At 43.4% G+C, this 18,395-nt stretch overlaps 1 protein-coding gene across 5 annotated transcripts in view; it reads left to right on the top strand.

Moving 5' to 3' along the window:
- FOXJ3 (forkhead box J3) overlaps positions 1–18,395 on the top strand; it is a 129,485-nt gene that overhangs the window by 103,581 nt on the left and 7,509 nt on the right. For all 5 annotated transcript variants that reach the window (XM_068240541.1, XM_068240545.1, XM_068240540.1 and 2 more), the window contains 6 exons: positions 2,889–2,990; positions 4,290–4,421; positions 7,238–7,397; positions 12,902–13,384; positions 16,078–16,137; positions 17,885–17,974. In XM_068240541.1, the coding sequence (XP_068096642.1) occupies positions 2,889–2,990; positions 4,290–4,421; positions 7,238–7,397; positions 12,902–13,384; positions 16,078–16,137; positions 17,885–17,974 (1,027 nt within the window). The remainder of the gene's footprint in view (positions 1–2,888; positions 2,991–4,289; positions 4,422–7,237; positions 7,398–12,901; positions 13,385–16,077; positions 16,138–17,884; positions 17,975–18,395) is intronic.

The following is an 18,395-nucleotide window of genomic DNA, read 5'->3' as shown; positions in this document are numbered from 1 at the left end:
GGTGACAAGTGCGAATGCCACTCACCACTGAATGAGGAAGTCACAGCACACCAAGCTGTTCTGATGAGGTGTGACTAATGTCCTCTTGCATTTTCACCATCACAACAGAGTGTTGTGTCATGGACTGGACACATACAGTATATGTAAAGGGCTTAATTTAAGGGCTGCAGTATTAATACTTACAGGGCTTCAGATGTTTACCCAGCTGTGTGCAGATGTTTGGTTATCAGTTTAAATATTTTATTTTATAAGTAAAAACTAGTGAACTAGTACAAGGCACAGTGGCATTAATTCACAAAGCCTCTATACTGGTGTTATTATATTCTGACTTATGTTTTCAATTGCATGAGTTTTCCTCAATGTTTTGTTCACTTAGCTGCTTATTCTTATTTTACTCAGTGTAAGCTGTGCACGATAGAATAACAACTGTTCTTAAATTACCAACAAAATTCTTATTTGAACGTGTGCTTTTTTTCCCCCCAATAGTCAACATTTTATGGTAGGGTTATCAAACAAATTACCTTGTGTGAGATAATTTGCCTCACGAGGTAATGACATTTAGCAATTCTGGTAGGTTTTAGTCATGTTTTACCTCATGAGGTAATTCATGATGTAATTTGCATTGATTTTACCTAAAATGGCTATTCTCATGGAAATTAGGGGGCATGTTAGCACATAATTTACCGATCAGTTTAAGACCTGCCTGTACCTGGAGGTAAAGTCAATTTGTATGCATTTTGCAGTTTTTAGTGGAGTTCCTATTGTTGTTTTAGTGTCGTTCCTATTCAGGCTGTGTAATAGAAAATAATAGTAGAAATAAAACTCAAAATATTTACTGATTTTTTTTTTTTTTATTTTTTTTTTTTATAAGGGATGCCTATACTTTTCATAGGTTGCTACATAATTAAATACGCATTCCCCCCTCCCAAAAATAAAAACATCTTCCGCTATCCTAACTTATGGAAGACAATTAAAGATTACTATCATTTATTTACTGCATGCTTACCGCTGAAATACCTCATGTTTTACCTCACTTTATGCATTTACCTCATGTTTTACCTCATATTCGGAAATTGAGAAAAATCTTTCAGAATTGCTAAAAAAAAAGAGGAAACTACCTCATGAGGTATTTTACCTACAAAAAAATATTTACCTCACATAGCTACCAGAATTGAGGCCATTATGTGATATTAATGTCTTAAGCTAGGTACACACACTAGATTATATTTGGCTTAGGTGGCCATTGAAGTAAACCCGGGGGGTGGGCGAGTAAATTTGATATACTTACCTCAGTAGAGGGAAGCCCTGGATTAACCAGAGGCTCCTCTGATCCTTATCCACCCCATCGATGGTCACCGGGATCCTCCTCTTCTTCGTGGCTGTGCTCTCGTCCCGGTATGAGCGTTGCTGCACTGCGCAGGTGAACTACCTCCCGCACCTTCTCAGTTGCACAAAGCCATTAGTGCATGGAGGAGAAAGCTTATCACAAGTGACTCGATGCTTCTATGCAGGCTCAGTGCATAGTGCAGCCACACGCATACACAGACAGGAGCATGGCCGCAGGCGTATACTAGACAAGGTCTTGTTGAGTATGTTTTAAGGGTTCCAGTGGTAGATCGGTGCGGCAAACGTGGATGGAGGAAGCCTCTGGATTACCTATAGGCTTCCCTATACTGAGGTATCTAACATTGATCTTTATTATCACATGTACACTTTAAGGACCATCTTGGCCAAGAACAAGAATCTATTGTTTGTACAGTTGCCCCCCCTCCCCTCCCAGTTGTATGCTGCCATTTTAATGTTTCCTGTCCTTGGTTATATTAATGAGAATAATTGGGAATGCTTGAAACAATGTGTACCCAGAGTGCATTTGAAACCTGGTAGAAGTTCTTCACCTTCCTTGCTTTGTGCAGACAGGTCTGAGTTGGGTTTTTGATTGGATATATGCTTTAAAGGACCACTCCAGTGAAAAAAGGAAGCAGTTAAAATCTGACAGAACTGACAGGTTTTGAAATAGTCCATCTCCTCATGGGGTATTTTAAGGGTTTTCTAAGCATTTCCTGAATGGCAGTTGCTAAGTATAACTTATCACTATCAATCTCTTACCACCTCCATGTAGGAAGAGAGCTTACCTACACAATCTGTCTGCCCTCATGCTACATGGCGGTGATAAAATTGGTCAGTCATTGGCCAAAGAAATGTTGATGCGTGTACCAGGCCTTAGCTTGGTTTGCCCTGTGTAGTTTCAGTAAATAAAACCAGTCATAGCAATGACATATCTCTTGTTCAGTAGACTTGAATGTAGGCTTGTAGCACGTTTCCTCGCTATCCTGTTTTAATTCACTTTCATTAGAATCTGCAGTTGTGAAGTGCCCAGAGAGGACACCTAGTGCAGTAAGGGCCCTTTTCCACTAGCGCGTTTGCGCTGGCTGAATCGGAAAGTCGCAAACCGCTAGCGATTTTACAATCGCTACGGTTTGCTTTTTAACATAGGAATCACGGTAGGTCATTTCCACTACCGCGATTCGTTTTTTACAGGAACGCGAACGCGCGGCGGAACGATTATTGCCGTGATTTTGCTAAGAGGCATTTTAACCCACATGATAAACTGTACTCGCCAAGTCCTACACGAGGCAAGCTCTGGTAGCAATTCAGGACAGGGATATCATTGCTTTTGCATTACATTGCAGCTTTCCAAAGGCAGCAAGTTATTTTCTGTTTGGGGGGAAACCGTGTTTGCCTTGTGTAAGAAGCTCTATAGTGGAGAAAATTAGTTATAGGAGAACAGAACTTGAAAATATTGCAAGGAGACTCTTGTCTTGCATTTTGAATTATTACGATCACTGCACTTTTTCGCCTTCATAAATGTATTTCTTTGGTCATTTCAGGCCTCAACACCTTACAGCATAGATTCAGATTCCCTGGGAATGGATTGTATGATCTCTGGAAGTGCCTCTCCGAACATGGCTATCAACACTGTGACTAACAAAGTAATTGCTTCCACACTTCACTTAGTTACCTGTGCTGCTTACGTATCAAAATATCAGTTCAAAGAACTGTCAGTTTTCCCAATGTAGCCAATCAGATTGCAGTAATTATTTTCATGGGACAGGATTAAATGCGACCAATAGTTATTTAAGAAGGGTGGTTACTATTAATAGTTGGCACAGGAGTCCCTGGCATCCACTGGAAAACCTTGTACCTAGGACATCCTGTCCAGCATAAGGTTGCCATCTCATTACCTGCACTAGAAACTAGAAGACGTCTTCTGTCTGCTTTTTCTGATTTTGTATCACAATCTTAGCAGAAAGATCAGCGTTTGTCGTAAGCTTAGATCTGTTTTTTTTTCTTAATTCAGGATGTAAGGTGCAAGGGGGTAGACTGGCTTTTATGGACAATACAGTTGCTTCCACCTAAGCTTGTACTCCATATTCAGTGGGCCATGCAGAAGACTGGTAATGTGTGGGTCCTTGTGCACCTGCATTAGAAAGATGACCGCTACCATTAAACAGACTTCACACACCTTCTGGTTCTGTAAAATGTAACTGATGAGTTGAGAATGGTTATTTATAATTGTGTTCAGATGCGGTCATTTTTTTTTTCTGATGAGAACACAAAATTTTTTAGGTCAGATTGAATGGAACAGAGAGCTGTAAAACCTTTACCGGTAAATGATCATTTTAGATCATTGTGCATTTATTTTACTTTGAAAAGATTGCATTAAGCCTGTGTTCAGGTAAAACTTTTCTTAATTTAATAGGTCCTCCTCCACCTAATACTTTACCAGAATAGGTTAAAGTATCTAAAAAGTGCTCAGAAAATACCTTTATTAGAAAACATGTGTGGGTTACTTGACTGCTTTAAGGTCCAATATTGCGAAAAAATGTAAAATACAAGTAAACCCATACAAATAAGAACTCTGCTTCTACCAGCATAGTGACAGCAAGTGACTCATGCTTCACTGCAAGTGACAGCAACATAGGAGAAAAGTCATTTATAGCACATTTTTCTCTGGGAGAAACTTTTTATTTATATGTTTTCATGTATTTTACATTTTTCACCATAGTGATGCTTTCATTTCCTTGTAATCCACTAGTGATAATGTGTCTCTTATTTGTAGACTACAAGAGCCATATTGTCCAAGTCCCAATATCTTACACTTCCTTCCAGTGATCTACACTGTTCCATCTTCTGATGTAGATGCTTGGATTCCACTGTAATGCAGGGTTGCTGGGAAATGCACTTAAGGCTATGCTAATAGTTTGCTTATTCCTCCCCCATCCTCCCAGGTAACCTTATACGGTAACACAAGCCAGGATGGCAACGACAGCCCTCGAAGTAGCCTTAACAACAGCCTCTCCGACCAGAGCGTGTCATCCTTAAACTTGAACAGTGTTGGCAGCGTGCACAGCTATACACCGGTGAGTAGACCATCTCCATACGTTGTACAGTTCCCCCATCTCTGTTTCACACCTCTCCCTCCAACAATAACACCACAAGGCTGACTAGGTTGTTTTCACAGGCTGTAATGTGTTTTACTAGGCACACCGCGTCCATCTGACATAAATCACTCACACTTCTATCACTGAGAGCCTCTGTTTGGGTTTCAGTCTTGTTTAAAATAGCATTGGGCTGGTTCTGCAGTACACAGCGCTAATGACTAACTATATAGGCATTGCTCTGTATGTGCAGATAAAGGCAGCTTTGTTATTTTATAAACAAGATTGCAAGGCTGATAAAATCACATGCGCAGGAGAAATGTTTCCCATGAAATACAGATTTAGCATTAAAATTGAATCCATTGAGAGGTGATTGGTGGAATAGGGGGAGGCAAGTGTAAAGCATCAGTACACTCACTCTGTTATTCCATTCTGCAGATGAGTCATTTACAGGGTCACTCAGAAGTGAAGTTCTAGTTTTTGGTACATGCTGGGGATTTCAAATAAACTAGTTGCATTCCTTTAAAAAATTAAGCTCTGGTAGTTCTGGGTACTGAGTTCTGGCGCTATGTATTTGACATGAAATAAGGGAAGTATGGAATTGTACTTGAGGGAGTGTCGAGATTAGTGTTGGGCAATTTTCACACTTACCGCTAAATAATGGATGCGTTTTAACTGATCAGTTGTTCCATAGCAGTGCATTGTGAAAGCGCTCTGAGTTAAAGGGGTTCTGTGTCACATACCTGGTTCTTCTAATGCCACCCCTGCAGATATCCTGTCCCGCGCCGTCACTAAAGAATCCTCCCTTTCCCCGCCGCTGGTCACCGTCCAATTATTCTTCTAACACGTATAATTAGACGAATGTCCTCGCTCCCGTCTCTGGGAGCTTACTGCGCAGGTGCAGTACAAAGTTTTTTTCGTGCCTGTGCAGTAAAGGCGGAAGCGAGGACGCGCGCGACTCCGCAGCTGCAGGGACATTAGTTTAGTTATACGAATAACTGGACGCTGACCTGCGGCGGGGAACAGAGGATGCTTCAGTGACGGCGCGGGACAGGATATCTGCATTGGGCCAATAGAAGCCCCAGGTAAGTGACACTTTTTGTTTTTCCAGACCACCACAGAACCCCTTTAAAATGTGTATAATGTGAACTGACCTATAGGGAAACATGGACATTGGACTGCACATCAGTTGTTTCTTCAGCTATGGAGTACAACCACAATGGGGAATTGACAGGAAGGAGCTACTGCTCATGGCTACAGAGAAGCAACACACAATGGCTCATTATCCAATGGGGTAAATGAAGCTTGCTGTGGTTGTGGATCACTTGTGTCTCTTGGAGCGACAGCAGGCAGCAAGGGGATAAAACACCTGCATGGCAACCTCTCTGGGTCCGCAGGTTGGGCAACAGGTCACCATGCGTGTAACCATCCTACTCCATTCCTAACGTGCATTTTTTTCCCATTTAAAAATAAATGTGCCTGTTTCTACTATCTGTAGTTATTTTATTAAGGAAATACAGGTTTGAAATGTAGTGTGAAATCTAGTACTGAGTTGTTTCTCTTTAAGAAGTATACTTGGTTGCTATATATTAGGAATGATGATGCTGGAGTAGCATTGATTCAGCAGGATGTGTCCCTTAGCAACCAAGGGACAGACCACTGCAACGAGAATGGGAATATGAGTGGCAAAGGCTAAACAGATACTGGTGGTAAGGGATTTCATTATTATGCACACGGATAGGGTGATCTGGCAATGTAACCGTGAATGCCGTACAGTGTGTTGTCTCCGGGGTGCTCAGGTTCTGCATGTAGTGGAACAAATTGACAGATTATTGGGTTTTGCTGGTGAAGACTCAGCGGTCGTGGTACATGTTGGTACCAATGACAAGGTTAGTGGGAAATGGAAGGTCCTCCATAATAATGCTAGCATAATACTGCCCGTTTTTAAGGGCGCATCTGGAATATTGGGTTTAGTTCCTGGCACTGCATTAAAAGGAGGATATTGCAGTTTTAGAGTAGATGTAGAGACGAGCAACAGAATTGACTAGAGGGATGGAAGGTCTCACTTACCAGGAAAGGTTAGATAAACTGGGTTTATTTAGTCTGGAAAAAATACTCCCTTTAGAGGAGATCAACAGTATTTAGTATGTATAAATACATCAGAGGGCAATATTAAAGCTTGGCAGATGAGCTTTTTGTCCCTAGGCCTATGCTAAGGACTAGGGGTCATGAGTCATTGACACATTGCACATTGAGGAAAAAGGTTTTAGCCATTTATTTAGGAAAGGTTTCTTTACAGTAAGAGTGATTTAAATGTGGAATGTATTACCACAGGAAGAAGGTATAGCAAATTCTATATCTCTGTTTAAGGGGGGCTTAGATGCTTTCCTTGCATTTGTAGACATCCATGGCTATAAATTACTAGGTAATTCCCAGTGGTATTGATCCAAAGATTTGATCTGATTGCCATCTGGAGTCGGGAAAGATTTTTTTTTCCCTTTTAGGACTAATTTGACCATGCCTTGTAAGGGATCTTTGCCTTCCTCTGTATCAACGGGGATATGTGAGTGTACAGGCTAGAGTTGTACCTTATTTCCTGGTTGAACTTGATGGACGTTTGTCTTTTTTTTTTTTTCCCCCAACCCAAATAACTTTAACCTGTTACTAATTATCCTCTAATTGGATTAAAGAGTACATTTTCCAAGACTGTATACTCACTCTGCAGGAGACGCACTCTTTTGTGAAATAACCAGCACATTTCAGCAAGAAGTGCCATAATCTTTCTTATTTAATACAAGGTAACGAGCCACCCAGAGCCATCTGCTCCAACAATAACGCAGCAGTCGCAGTACAACACCCCAGAGCGAGAAAAACTTTTCGCAGAGTACAACTTTGAAGATCTCAGTGATTCATTTCGAAGCCTCTACAAGAATGTATTTGCTCAATCTGTAGGCCAAGGTGGGTTTTCTGAGTGCTTGTAAGTATAAAACAAACTTGACAGAAGACTGCTGTGGGAAAACCTTTCTGTCTGCTGTATCTGTGAGGAGAGCAAGATCAGTGGTCCACTGCATTATCACTTATCAGTAGAACCTGGCTGATATGATATTCACAAATTACATGCCTTAAGCTGGCCATACACTGGCCCGATTTGCCGCCGTTTCGACAGCAGATTCGATCACTGGGATCGAATCTGCTGCCAATCGTTCGCGCTACACGCTGAATTTCGATCCGTTTCGTCCGATCCCGTCGATCGCTCCGTGCGGAAAATTACGTCGATCGCCCGCGGGTAGGGAGCGCGTCGCTAGCGGCGTTCGATTGCCCGACGCAATAGAGCGGCAATACATTACCTGCTCCGCCGGCGCGCCTACCCCCGGTCACCGCTGCTCCATGTCCGTGCTGGTCTCCGGCATGCTTTAGTTCCTCCTGCCCGGCAGGAAGTTTAAACAGTAGAGGGCGCTCTACTGTTTAAACTTCCTGCCGGGCAGGAAGAAGCAAAGCATGCCGGACCTGGAGACCAGAGCGCAGACAGAGCAGCGGTGACCGGGTGCAGTCGCGTCGGCGGAGCAGGTAATGTATGCGGCGGGGGAGGGGAGCGGCGGCAGCACCACCACAACAGATTGTGAACGGTTTCAGGCTGAAATCGGTTCACAATCTGTTTGCAGTAAAGGTAGCCATACGATCCCTCTCTGATCAGATTTGGTCAGAGAGGGATCTATCGGTTGGTCGAATCTGATGGCAAATCGACCAGTGTATGGCTACCTTTACAGATAACACTAAGGGCCCGTTTCCACTAGGGCGAATTCGCATAGGCAATGAAAGTGGATGGGACTGTTTCCACTTGTCATTGTTTTCGTGCGTTTTTCTGTGCAGGATTTTTCTGCACGGTAGGGCCTGCAGAATTCGCCTGCGTGAGGAATGCAGGCGAATCGCAGCCCATGTATTTAATAGGGAAAACGCACGTGCGTTTTTTGCCGCGAATGAAAAGTAATACAAATTGAGTCAGGCAGTGACATGGTTAAATTCGCATAGACCCTGCCTATGCGAAATCTCATGCGAATTCGCGGCAAAAACGCACGCGGAATCGCATCCGCATGCGATTTCGCCAGCGGTGGAATCCCAGGGATTCGCACCGCACTAGTGGAAACGAGCCCTAAACTATTAAGGTGCCCATACATCAGTCGTCTTTGGCGGCCAATCGACCAACCGATTCGATTATATTTGAATTGGCTGAAAATCTGTGCCGCCAAGTGCAGGCCCAATTGACAATGCAACGAATTTTGGGTCAAAATTGGTCGTATTAGTCGATTGCGCCTGGGACAAGATGTTGGACCAAAGTTGGTTGAGCGGGTGTGCGGCGGTACGACGGCCGATTTCGGAATGAGCGGCAAAACGACGAAACCGCTGCAGCCGTAATGTATAAATGTGAAGCCTAACCCCCTGTGGCCTGTTATGGCCAGTCCTTAAATAGAAACTCCAGTGAAAATAATGTAATAAAAAAAGCTTCATTTTTACAATAATTATGTATAAATGATTTAGTCAGTGTTTTAATCTTTTAAATCCCTGATTTACTTTCTGACATTTATTACATGGTGACATTTTTACTGTTGGCAGGTGATGTAGCTGTTTGACAGTTGGAAACAGCTGTAAACAGCTATTTCCCATAATGCAGCACGGTTCACAGACAGGAAACTGCCAGGAGTACCACGGTCATCAGTTTCTTGTGGGAGGGGTTTCATCACAATATCAGTCATACAGTGCCCCCTGATGGTCTATTTGTGAAGAGGAATATATTTCTCATGTAAAAGGGGGTATCCGCTACTGACTGTCCCTTAGTTATCTGTAACTAATAACCCCTCTACACACATCTGCAGCGCCTGCAAATGTTGGAGATTAGCAGTCAAGCATAAACTTCCTAGGTTTTGGAGCATGGTATGCATAATTACAGCCCCTTCTGAGCAGCAGGGAGAACCATATAAATTGCACATGACCACTATCTTGTGAGTTGCTGCAACTGAAGTGGTGACATCTTAAATCTCTCTTTTCATCATAAACTATGCAGATAAATGCGCACACATAGACATAACTTTTGGAACTGAACAATAGCTAGTGCTGTGTCACCTTACAATTCAGTGAAGAGACGCTACTTCGGGACTTCAGTTTTATTAGTCCTGACTAATTCCTGTATATGCATTCCTTAGATCAGTGGTCTGTGACCTGCAGACCACACAGAGGCAAGGACAGCAATCCAACATCTCAGCATACAGAACAACGGCACTCACTCCTGCTGCCTCCACTAATGGTGCACACCGGCCTTCTCCTCCTCCTGGAACACACGCTCTCTTCTCTGCTGTGCAGTTGAAGCTGGAGCCGCTCTCCTCAATCCTGAGCATGGCTTGCAGTCTGCTCTCCACAGGAAGACCAGGAGCCGCTGCAGAACCCGGCTTCCTGCTTCCTGTTGCCTAACAGCCACACACTGCAACCGGCCTGCGCGTGTCATCTCTTTGATGACAGCGCAGAACGAATCTTACTGGGAGTGCAGGCGGGGAGAGGAGGCAGACAGGCAGCCATCAGCTGGACATGTAGAGTTAGAGAGGTGCTGCGCTCGGCACTGCTTGGGGCGTCTTATTGTAGTGAGGGGAACGCAGCAGCTGTTGCCAGGGAGACATTCAGGGATCAGGAGCCGCTCCTCCCTCTTAAAGGCGCCTGTAGGCACGGCCTACAGTGCCTTATGGTAAATCCGGCCATGAGTCAGTCAGTGGGCTAAAAGTATTAGAGGGAAGCTGCAGTATTAATTTTAGACTGTTGACAAACAAGTAAATAGGATGCACACCCACAAATCACATCTACCTAAACTGTCACATGCTAATGAGGATGTTTTTCTTCAGAATAAACCTGTTACTTCCTGCACCTATTGTGCTTTACATAAAGTATATTTGCTACATGCTGTAGATGTGCTTCTTCAGCAACCTGCATTCAGATATGTTTGAGTATTGTTTGCCATACCATGGCATTTCTGAACTAACAAACCAACTTATGGTTTCTGGGTTAAAGGTTCCTCTTTAATATACTCATTGGCTGCTTAGCTGGACATATACCTAAGCAACTGTCAGCAAGTTTTCACCACCGCAGAATCAGCTGATATGTTAGCATGAGGATGCGGATCGCACTTACAAAGTGCTGCTAGCCAGGATTTCCCCTCCACTCCTGGAGCCCCTTAGCAGTTTTCCTTTATCTATACCTACATTCATGAGGCCAAGAGATATGAAGAGAAGTCTCTTTGCTTATGTACTTGCTTTCTGCCACTCCAGGGTGCTGAAGCCTATACTTGGGTTTGTTTGGGAGTGGAGAGGAGACTGGCTTTCCATTTAAATGAATGGTGAGGCTCTCTACTTTCTACTCTGCAGAATAACCTAGCTGCCAGAAGGGGTTGTAGTGCTGCATGTTAACAAAAGATATGCTGGCTCCTCACCTTTAGTGACCCCTGAAAAGTGTGGATGAATATTGGAGGAGAGCGGATACCTGGGCCTGAGGACGGCATTTTCTAGAAGTGCATTTTGTAAATGTCATTATCCTTTAATGTAATAGTAGCAATGGGCTGCATGGTGGTGTAGTGAATATCACTTGCAGTGCTAGATACCAGGTTTAAGCGTGGGAACACCAGATCACTATCTAAATGTATTTTGTATGTTCTCCCTGATAGGGGCTTCCTCCGCGCCCTCTAATTTACTCCCACATCCCAAAAGGCTTAAAGCCGATGTACACATACTAGATGGTTCTCAGTCCAGGCTGCCTCTGAGAAGACTCTAGCGTGTGTATGGCAGCCCCCACCCCAATGTGTCGCTGAGAGATCTGGACTGGTAGATTGTTTTGGCTGAGCACTGGCCAACCTTATTCTCCAACTCTCCCTCTTCGCTCCGTGCCACTCTGCCTCCATAGTAACAGAACAAAAAGTCTGGAGGGATACCCAGACAAGAAAATGAAAATTCACATACACCAATATGTCTTTATAAGCTCCTAATCAAGGTATCATAGTATGTTGCATAATTCCATAAATTAGAAAAAATAGCGACATTAGTCCATTTCAGACCTCAACAGGGCCTTTATCAAGCTCTTAGTCACTGGAATAAGTTAACCCTGTAAGGGAATATATAAATCTTCAGAAGCCAAGTCAGAGAGAAACACACTGCTCTCGTTTGCAGCCATGGTGTTCCTCTTTGAGGGCTGGTGCACACCGAGCGGCTTTTTGGGCGTTTTCAGATCTGCTTGCGGCTGCGGATCTGCTTGGTCAATGTATCTCAATGGGGTGGTGCACACCAGAGCGGGAGGCGTTTTGCAGAAACGAAAAATGCCTGGGTGAGGCATTTTTTGGATTGCGGATGCGTTTCTGCCTCAATGTTAAGTATAGGAAAAACGCAAACCGCTCTGAAAAACGGCACTTCAGAGCGGTTTGCCAGGCGGTTTTTGTTACAGTAGCTGTTCAGTAACAGCTTTACTGTAACAATACAGGAAATCTACTACACCAAAACCGCTAGACAAAACCGCAAAACGCTAGCTGAAACGCTACAGAAAAAGAAGAAAAAGCGTTTCAAAATCTGCTAGCATTTTGCGGATCTGCTAGCGGGTTTTGGTGTGCACCAGGCCTGACTTGGCTTCTTAAGATTCATATGTTCTCTTACAAGGTTAACTTACTCCAGTGACTAAGAACTTGATTAAGGACCTGTTAAGACCTGAACAGACCAGTGTTGTTGCTGATTTTTGTAAATTACGGCATTATGCAACATACTATGTTACCTTGATTGGGAGCTTGAAATGATATATTGTTGTATGTGAATAATGAAAATCGTCATCTTTGAACAGACTTTTTTTCCATTTTCTTGTTTGAGTATCCCTCCAGATATGTGGGTGTAGTGGTTACCCTTTGGGATTTCCCTTGCTCTATTGAGATCCATAAGAGCAGAAGCCATTGCTACCCTGTAGGCCAGCGATGAATATGTACAAAACTTGGCCCCTAACTGTCGCCAGGAGATTAAGTTCTAATCCTTGTGGGCAACAGTACCTGTGCGTGTGTATGTACCGTTGGACTGTGGTGGACACAGGATATATGACTATGGTAGGGATTAAATTTTGAGGCCCTCTGTGGACTGTTAGCGACATGACCACGAACTCTGTAAAGTGATGCAGAAGATGCCATACACTAGAATATAAATGCAAAATGGAGACTACTGCAACAGTGATTCTCTTTTGCTCCAAGCTGCTTATCACTCAAACCGGCAGGTGAAATTATTAATAGTTTCATATGCGCCTAGCATTAAGAATAAAATGGGGGGAAAACTGTTTTAATGCCAAACACTAGTTATAAAAAGCTCTGGGATGTTGAAATGCTTCTTTAATTCTTGTTTTGTGATAGCTGACACAATTGTACTTGGAGTTATAGGAACGTTTTTTTTTCTCTTGTTTTTCAGGATTGATGAATCTCCAGTCTGAGGCTTCCCAACAGACACACTCGCCCTGTTCCTATCAGCACTCCCCCAGTAGCACAATGAACTCTCAGCAACATGGTAGCCAAAATAACCTGACAAACAGCCAAGCCAGTAGCCTTGGTAGCACCGTAGGTGACTCCATGGGGCAAGTGCACATGTCTCACACCCCTCTCCACAGTCAGCAGTCCCAACACTCTCCACACATACACCATACTGTAGTGCACCACCAACCGCATCCAGCACAGCACACATCTCACTGTCACCAACAGGCCCCACAGCACCAACCTCAGCACCCTCAGCAGCGAGTTCCACATTCTGTACAGCATCCTGCCCCCCATCCTGCACAACACACTGCACAGCATAGTACACAGCACCAGCAGCATATACAGCACCATGCCAACCATCAGCACCAACCGCTCACACATCAGAGCTCTCTAACACAGCAGCCTATGTCCTACAGTACAGGTAAGAGTTTTGTTCTGCATGTGTTTAATACTTTCTGCAAATACAGTACTTTAAGACATTATGTGCAATGCAATCTTAGATGGAGTTTCAAAATTGACTGTGTACAGCAGGACTGAGATTTGCCCAGTTTGAAATGTTAAATGCTAACCCCTCCAAAATCGTCAACATATGTGTAGACAGTGTCAGGTTAAATCGCTCACTGATCACCACTGGTATCTCTTCTCATAAAAATTGCATATTTTAAAGGACACCCGAGGCGAAAATAAACGAATGAAATAAACGATTGTATCCATCGTCCTTCTAAAAATGACTTTTTAAGATATTCCCCGGTTTTATTGTATATTTGAATCTACTTTTTCAGTTGTAATTGTTTTTGGTCAATGACATTCATTGAAGTATGCCATAGCTGAAATCTCTGAACTATTGACCCTTTTTATCTCTTTCCTGCACTCAGAAGACATTTTCTGCTAGGAAAGTGTTTTATAGTTGGAATTTCTTATCAGTGAGGGTCACACTGTAGTCACTTCCTGTCTGAGTCAGGACTCAGCAGAGAGAAAAAAAGGAACACAGCATAGTTATTTGTGTGCTAGGCACTGTACATACACATGTCTATCATATCATGTCACGTGTCACCTCGGGTATCCTTTAACCTTTTAGCAGCTTTAAATGAGATGCCTTGTTTGAAGCTGCTTTTGCAGTGGCACCCTCTGTCGGGATAACTCATTTGGCTGCCTAGTGCAGCCAAACGAGTATGTGGGAGTAAGAAGGCATATTTACCTGCTCTGCATGGTTTCTTCCCTTCTTCCACCAGCGGCTCTGAACTCTCGGCAGGTCTTCTGGGTCCGACTTGCATCCGATCACATGATATAACATGTGATCAGGATCTAGGAGACTGTCAGTGTTACAGCACCACCAAGTGGTGTAAAAGAGGGGTGATTAGAGGTCCAGTGCACACCAAAAACCTCTAGCAGATCTGCAAAACGCTAGAGGTTTTCGAAGCAGATTTCAGAGTTAGGGCTGGTTCAGACGGACGCTTGCAGAGCGTTTACAGCCAGCGTTCAGGGCTTGGTGTTAAACGCTCCCATTCAAGTGAATGGGAGCGTTTGTACCAAGCTTTCAAGCGCGTTTACACAAACGCGGCGTTTGGGTCCCGATTTTCCCTGGCGTTCAAGGAGCCCCTGGAAGCTACATGTAGCTTCCAGGGGAGGTTAACCGCGACGGCTAATGTCCCCCTAGGGGAAGAAAAAACGCGACCGCATCCAAACGCACGCGAACGCTGCTGAATGCGACGCCAGCAAACGCAACGCCTCCAAACGTCCGTCTGAACCAGCCCTTATTCTAGGCATGTCTTCTAAACATGCCTAGCGTTTTTAGGAGCATTGTTGTGTAGCAGATTTCAAATATTGTTACAGTATAGCTGTTACTGAACAGCTTCTGTAACAAAAACGCCTGGAAAACCATTCTGATCTAGTGTTTTCCAGAGCGGTTTTCCACTTTCCTATACATTTGAGGCAGAAACTCCTCCAGAAATCTAAAAAATACTGCAGCCCCCGAGTTTGCGTTTGTAGAACAAACGACCCGTTCTGGTGTGCACCATCCCATTCACGTTCATTAGCCAAGCGGTTTTCCCCCTGCAAGCGTTTTAAAAAATGCTCCAGAACCGCTCTGGTGTGCACCAGCCCAAAGAGACTCTTCCACCACTGAGTGGTGCTGTGCCGCTGAAAGTCTCCTGGAACCCGATCACGTCATATCATGTGATCGGAACTGAAGAATCCTGCTGGGAGTACATCATTGGCACAGTGCAGGAAGAATCGATCCAGCCGGCCAGACAGGTATGTATGGGAGCTTCCTGCTGTCACCTCTACCCTGGGGAACGCACATTTGCCCCAGCGGCAGGAAAAATTCAACCCTGCAGCCAAATAAAGTTTTTACTTTATTTGAATGCTAAGGAGTTAAATCACAAATTACTTTCCAAGATGTCCATGCATCCTGAGTACAAGCTACACCCTACACAAGCTACAAGGTCCACCCTCGATGTTACTGGCCACTAGACATGGTCAATGAGATGCAAATCGTTAGAATATATCAAAGCGCTATAGCTGAGGTGATTACAGTCCAACTAGCTTGATTAACCATGGAGTGCGCTACCACCAGGTTTGGTAGACCTGCTCAATGCCAGTTTGTTGTTGTTAAGCGCACATCCATATATTCAATAAAGTTCTGATCCTCTCGTTTTCAGTGACTTTATATTGCGATCCTCCACCATACACACCATAAGACTCACCAGATGTATTGGCCACTGCTAGATTGGCCAACCATGCACAAATCCAGGAAGCCTAGGAGCCTCAGGATCCTGGTGCCATCACATGTAAATGTCACTGGATATTATTTTCCTCCACATAATCTTACATAGTTTTACCTCAAAAAAGATATCTCATAGCGTAATACTGTATAAGCTTAAAGAGAACCCGAGGTGGGTTCTAAGAATCCAATTAGCATACAGAGGCTGGGTCTGCATATAATACCCAGCCTCTGTTGCTATACATGGAGAAGCATGTGATAAGTTTGGTCAGGTGATGAATATCTGATTTGCTAGTCATGAACTGGTGGCATCAGTTGAATCACTGATCAGTAAAAGTTACATGGAATAGGTGGGCCTTTCAGCCAGTAATAATAGTCTCTCTTTTAATTAGGTGGGAGAAGAGACTCTCACTGTGATGCTGTTGTGGAGCCTCATTATAATGGTACTAATGGTGAGTATAACCTTTACTTCTTAAAGGACCACTATCGCGAAGCATTTCATTTTCAACACCCCCCACAGTAGTTACAGCAAGCATACAGAAGATTCCCTGTGTCATTTATTTTAATTTCTAGTACGGTACTTTAAACATTCATATGTCACTGTATGCTATGTATGTCAGTGCCCACACTTGCACTGATGGACTTATGTAACTGTAATGTCTTTATAGGGGTAGCCTGGTCAGGTGTTGCAAATCACAGATGGTATAGCCTTTTTTTTTTACTTGTCCCCCAACTGCCATATCCCAAAGCAAGCTCACGCCGCCTAACCGCTATTCCTCTGGCGACAATACTAGAGAAAGGTCCCTGCACTCTCCTTGTGCCCTGTAGGCATTCTGGTAGGCAGCTCCCAGCGCAGCGCGGACGCTGCTGCATAATGACAAGCTGGAGCCGCTGAATCATTGTAAGCAGGCAGAGAACCAGCGATTCAATGGACGGGGGAGCGGCGCCAGCTTGTCATTACGCAGCGCTGAAAGCTGCCTCCCCAAATGCCTACAGGGCACAGGGAGAGTGTGGGGACCTTTCTCTAGTATTGTCGCCAGAGGAATAGCGGTTAGGCGGCGTGAGCTTTCTCTGGGATATGGCAGTTGGTTGACAACTTAAAAAAAAGGCTATACCATCTGTGATTTGCAACACCTGACCAGGCTACCCCTATAAAGGCATTACAGTTACAGAAGTCCATCAGTGCAAGTGTGGGCACTGACATACATAGCATACAGTGACATTTGAATGTTTAAAGGACCGTACTAGAAATTAAAATAAATGACACAGGGAATCTTCTGTATGCTTGCTGTAACTACTGTGGGGGGTGTTGAAAATTAAATGTTTCGCGATAGTGGTCCTTTAAACCAAATAATCTTTGCTTAGTCTGAAGTTGCATCTTACATAGAACAGGAAGTCTGCATGAACGCCAGATACTATTAGTCAATTGTACTTTTACATTTATATTTATTGTATTAAAGAGAATTTCCCACCAAGAATTGAACTTTTTCCCAATCAGCAGCTGATACCCCCTTTTACATGAGAAATCTATTCTTGTTCACAAAAAGACCATCAGGGGGAGCTGTATGACTGATATTGTGGTGAAACCCCTCCCACAAGAAGCTCTGAGTACCGATTTACTTCTGGCAGTTTCCTGTCTGTAAACCTTGTTGCCTTGTGGGAAATAGCTGTTTACAGCTGTTTCCAACTTCCAAAACAGCATACAGCAACTACATCACCTGCCAGCAGTAAAAATGTCACCATGTTATAAATGTCCGAATATAAATCAGGGATTTAAAAGATTTTACAATGGGCAAACACTGACTAAATCATTTATACATAGTTATTGTAAAAATGAAGCACTTTTTTATTACATTATTTTCACTTTAGTTCCTCTTTAAGCGCTTTTAAAACAAGTAAAGTAACTGCTTTAGATGCTATAATACTGTGGTTATAGGTAAGCTTTTTATATCCAGGTTTAATAATTCACACTTGCGTGTCGTGTAAAGTTGGTCGAGTATCGATCAGAGTAGATAGAAGCCTGCCATTTCCAGCAGTATATACTGAGTGGTGCTGCAGTGTGTTATTCTCATGAATATTTGATGGGCCTCCTTAGGATGCATTGATAGTGGAACTGAGAGTAATTACTTTTAAGTAAAGCTGAAATGGTGATGATGACTGCTTTTGAATAAATTGATAACTACGATGTTCTTTGTACAGATTGGTACTCCACTTTAGACATGCTGAAAGAGAGCTGCCGTATTGCCAGCAGTGCCAACTGGTCCGACGTGGATCTGTCCCAGTTCCAAGGTACATAGGCTTTCTTTAATGATAAATATTTGTACTTGCAGTGTTCATGTAGGTACTGGTGGATTTTACTTTTTTTCAGGTTTTATTAGTTTTGGTTTTTTTTCAGGAACTTCTACTGTTTTGTTGGCAATCTATAAAAAGATCTAGAACAGTGGTTCTTGGCCCCTTCAAGCAAGGTACCACCTCACAGGTCCTTGGTGGGATCAGGTTCCCCTGGTAGACAGGGCTATACTTGTTCCTTGGGTCAATGTGTTCTTAAGTCTACACATTTTTCAACTTGATGTGTGAAATGAAATTTTAGGCTTCGACTCTTACTCCGTGTTGTCTTTATTTTGATTATATGGTTAAATATGGCAAAACCATTACCCAGTAAGTACATCGAGTGGCTAGAGTTGCACTTAGCAAATAAGCATTGAAGAAA

This window comes from Hyperolius riggenbachi, chromosome 6, assembly GCF_040937935.1.
Source record: "Hyperolius riggenbachi isolate aHypRig1 chromosome 6, aHypRig1.pri, whole genome shotgun sequence".
In the NCBI taxonomy this organism is placed as follows: domain Eukaryota; kingdom Metazoa; phylum Chordata; class Amphibia; order Anura; family Hyperoliidae; genus Hyperolius; species Hyperolius riggenbachi.
This window is presented reverse-complemented; position numbering and strand designations above follow the sequence as displayed.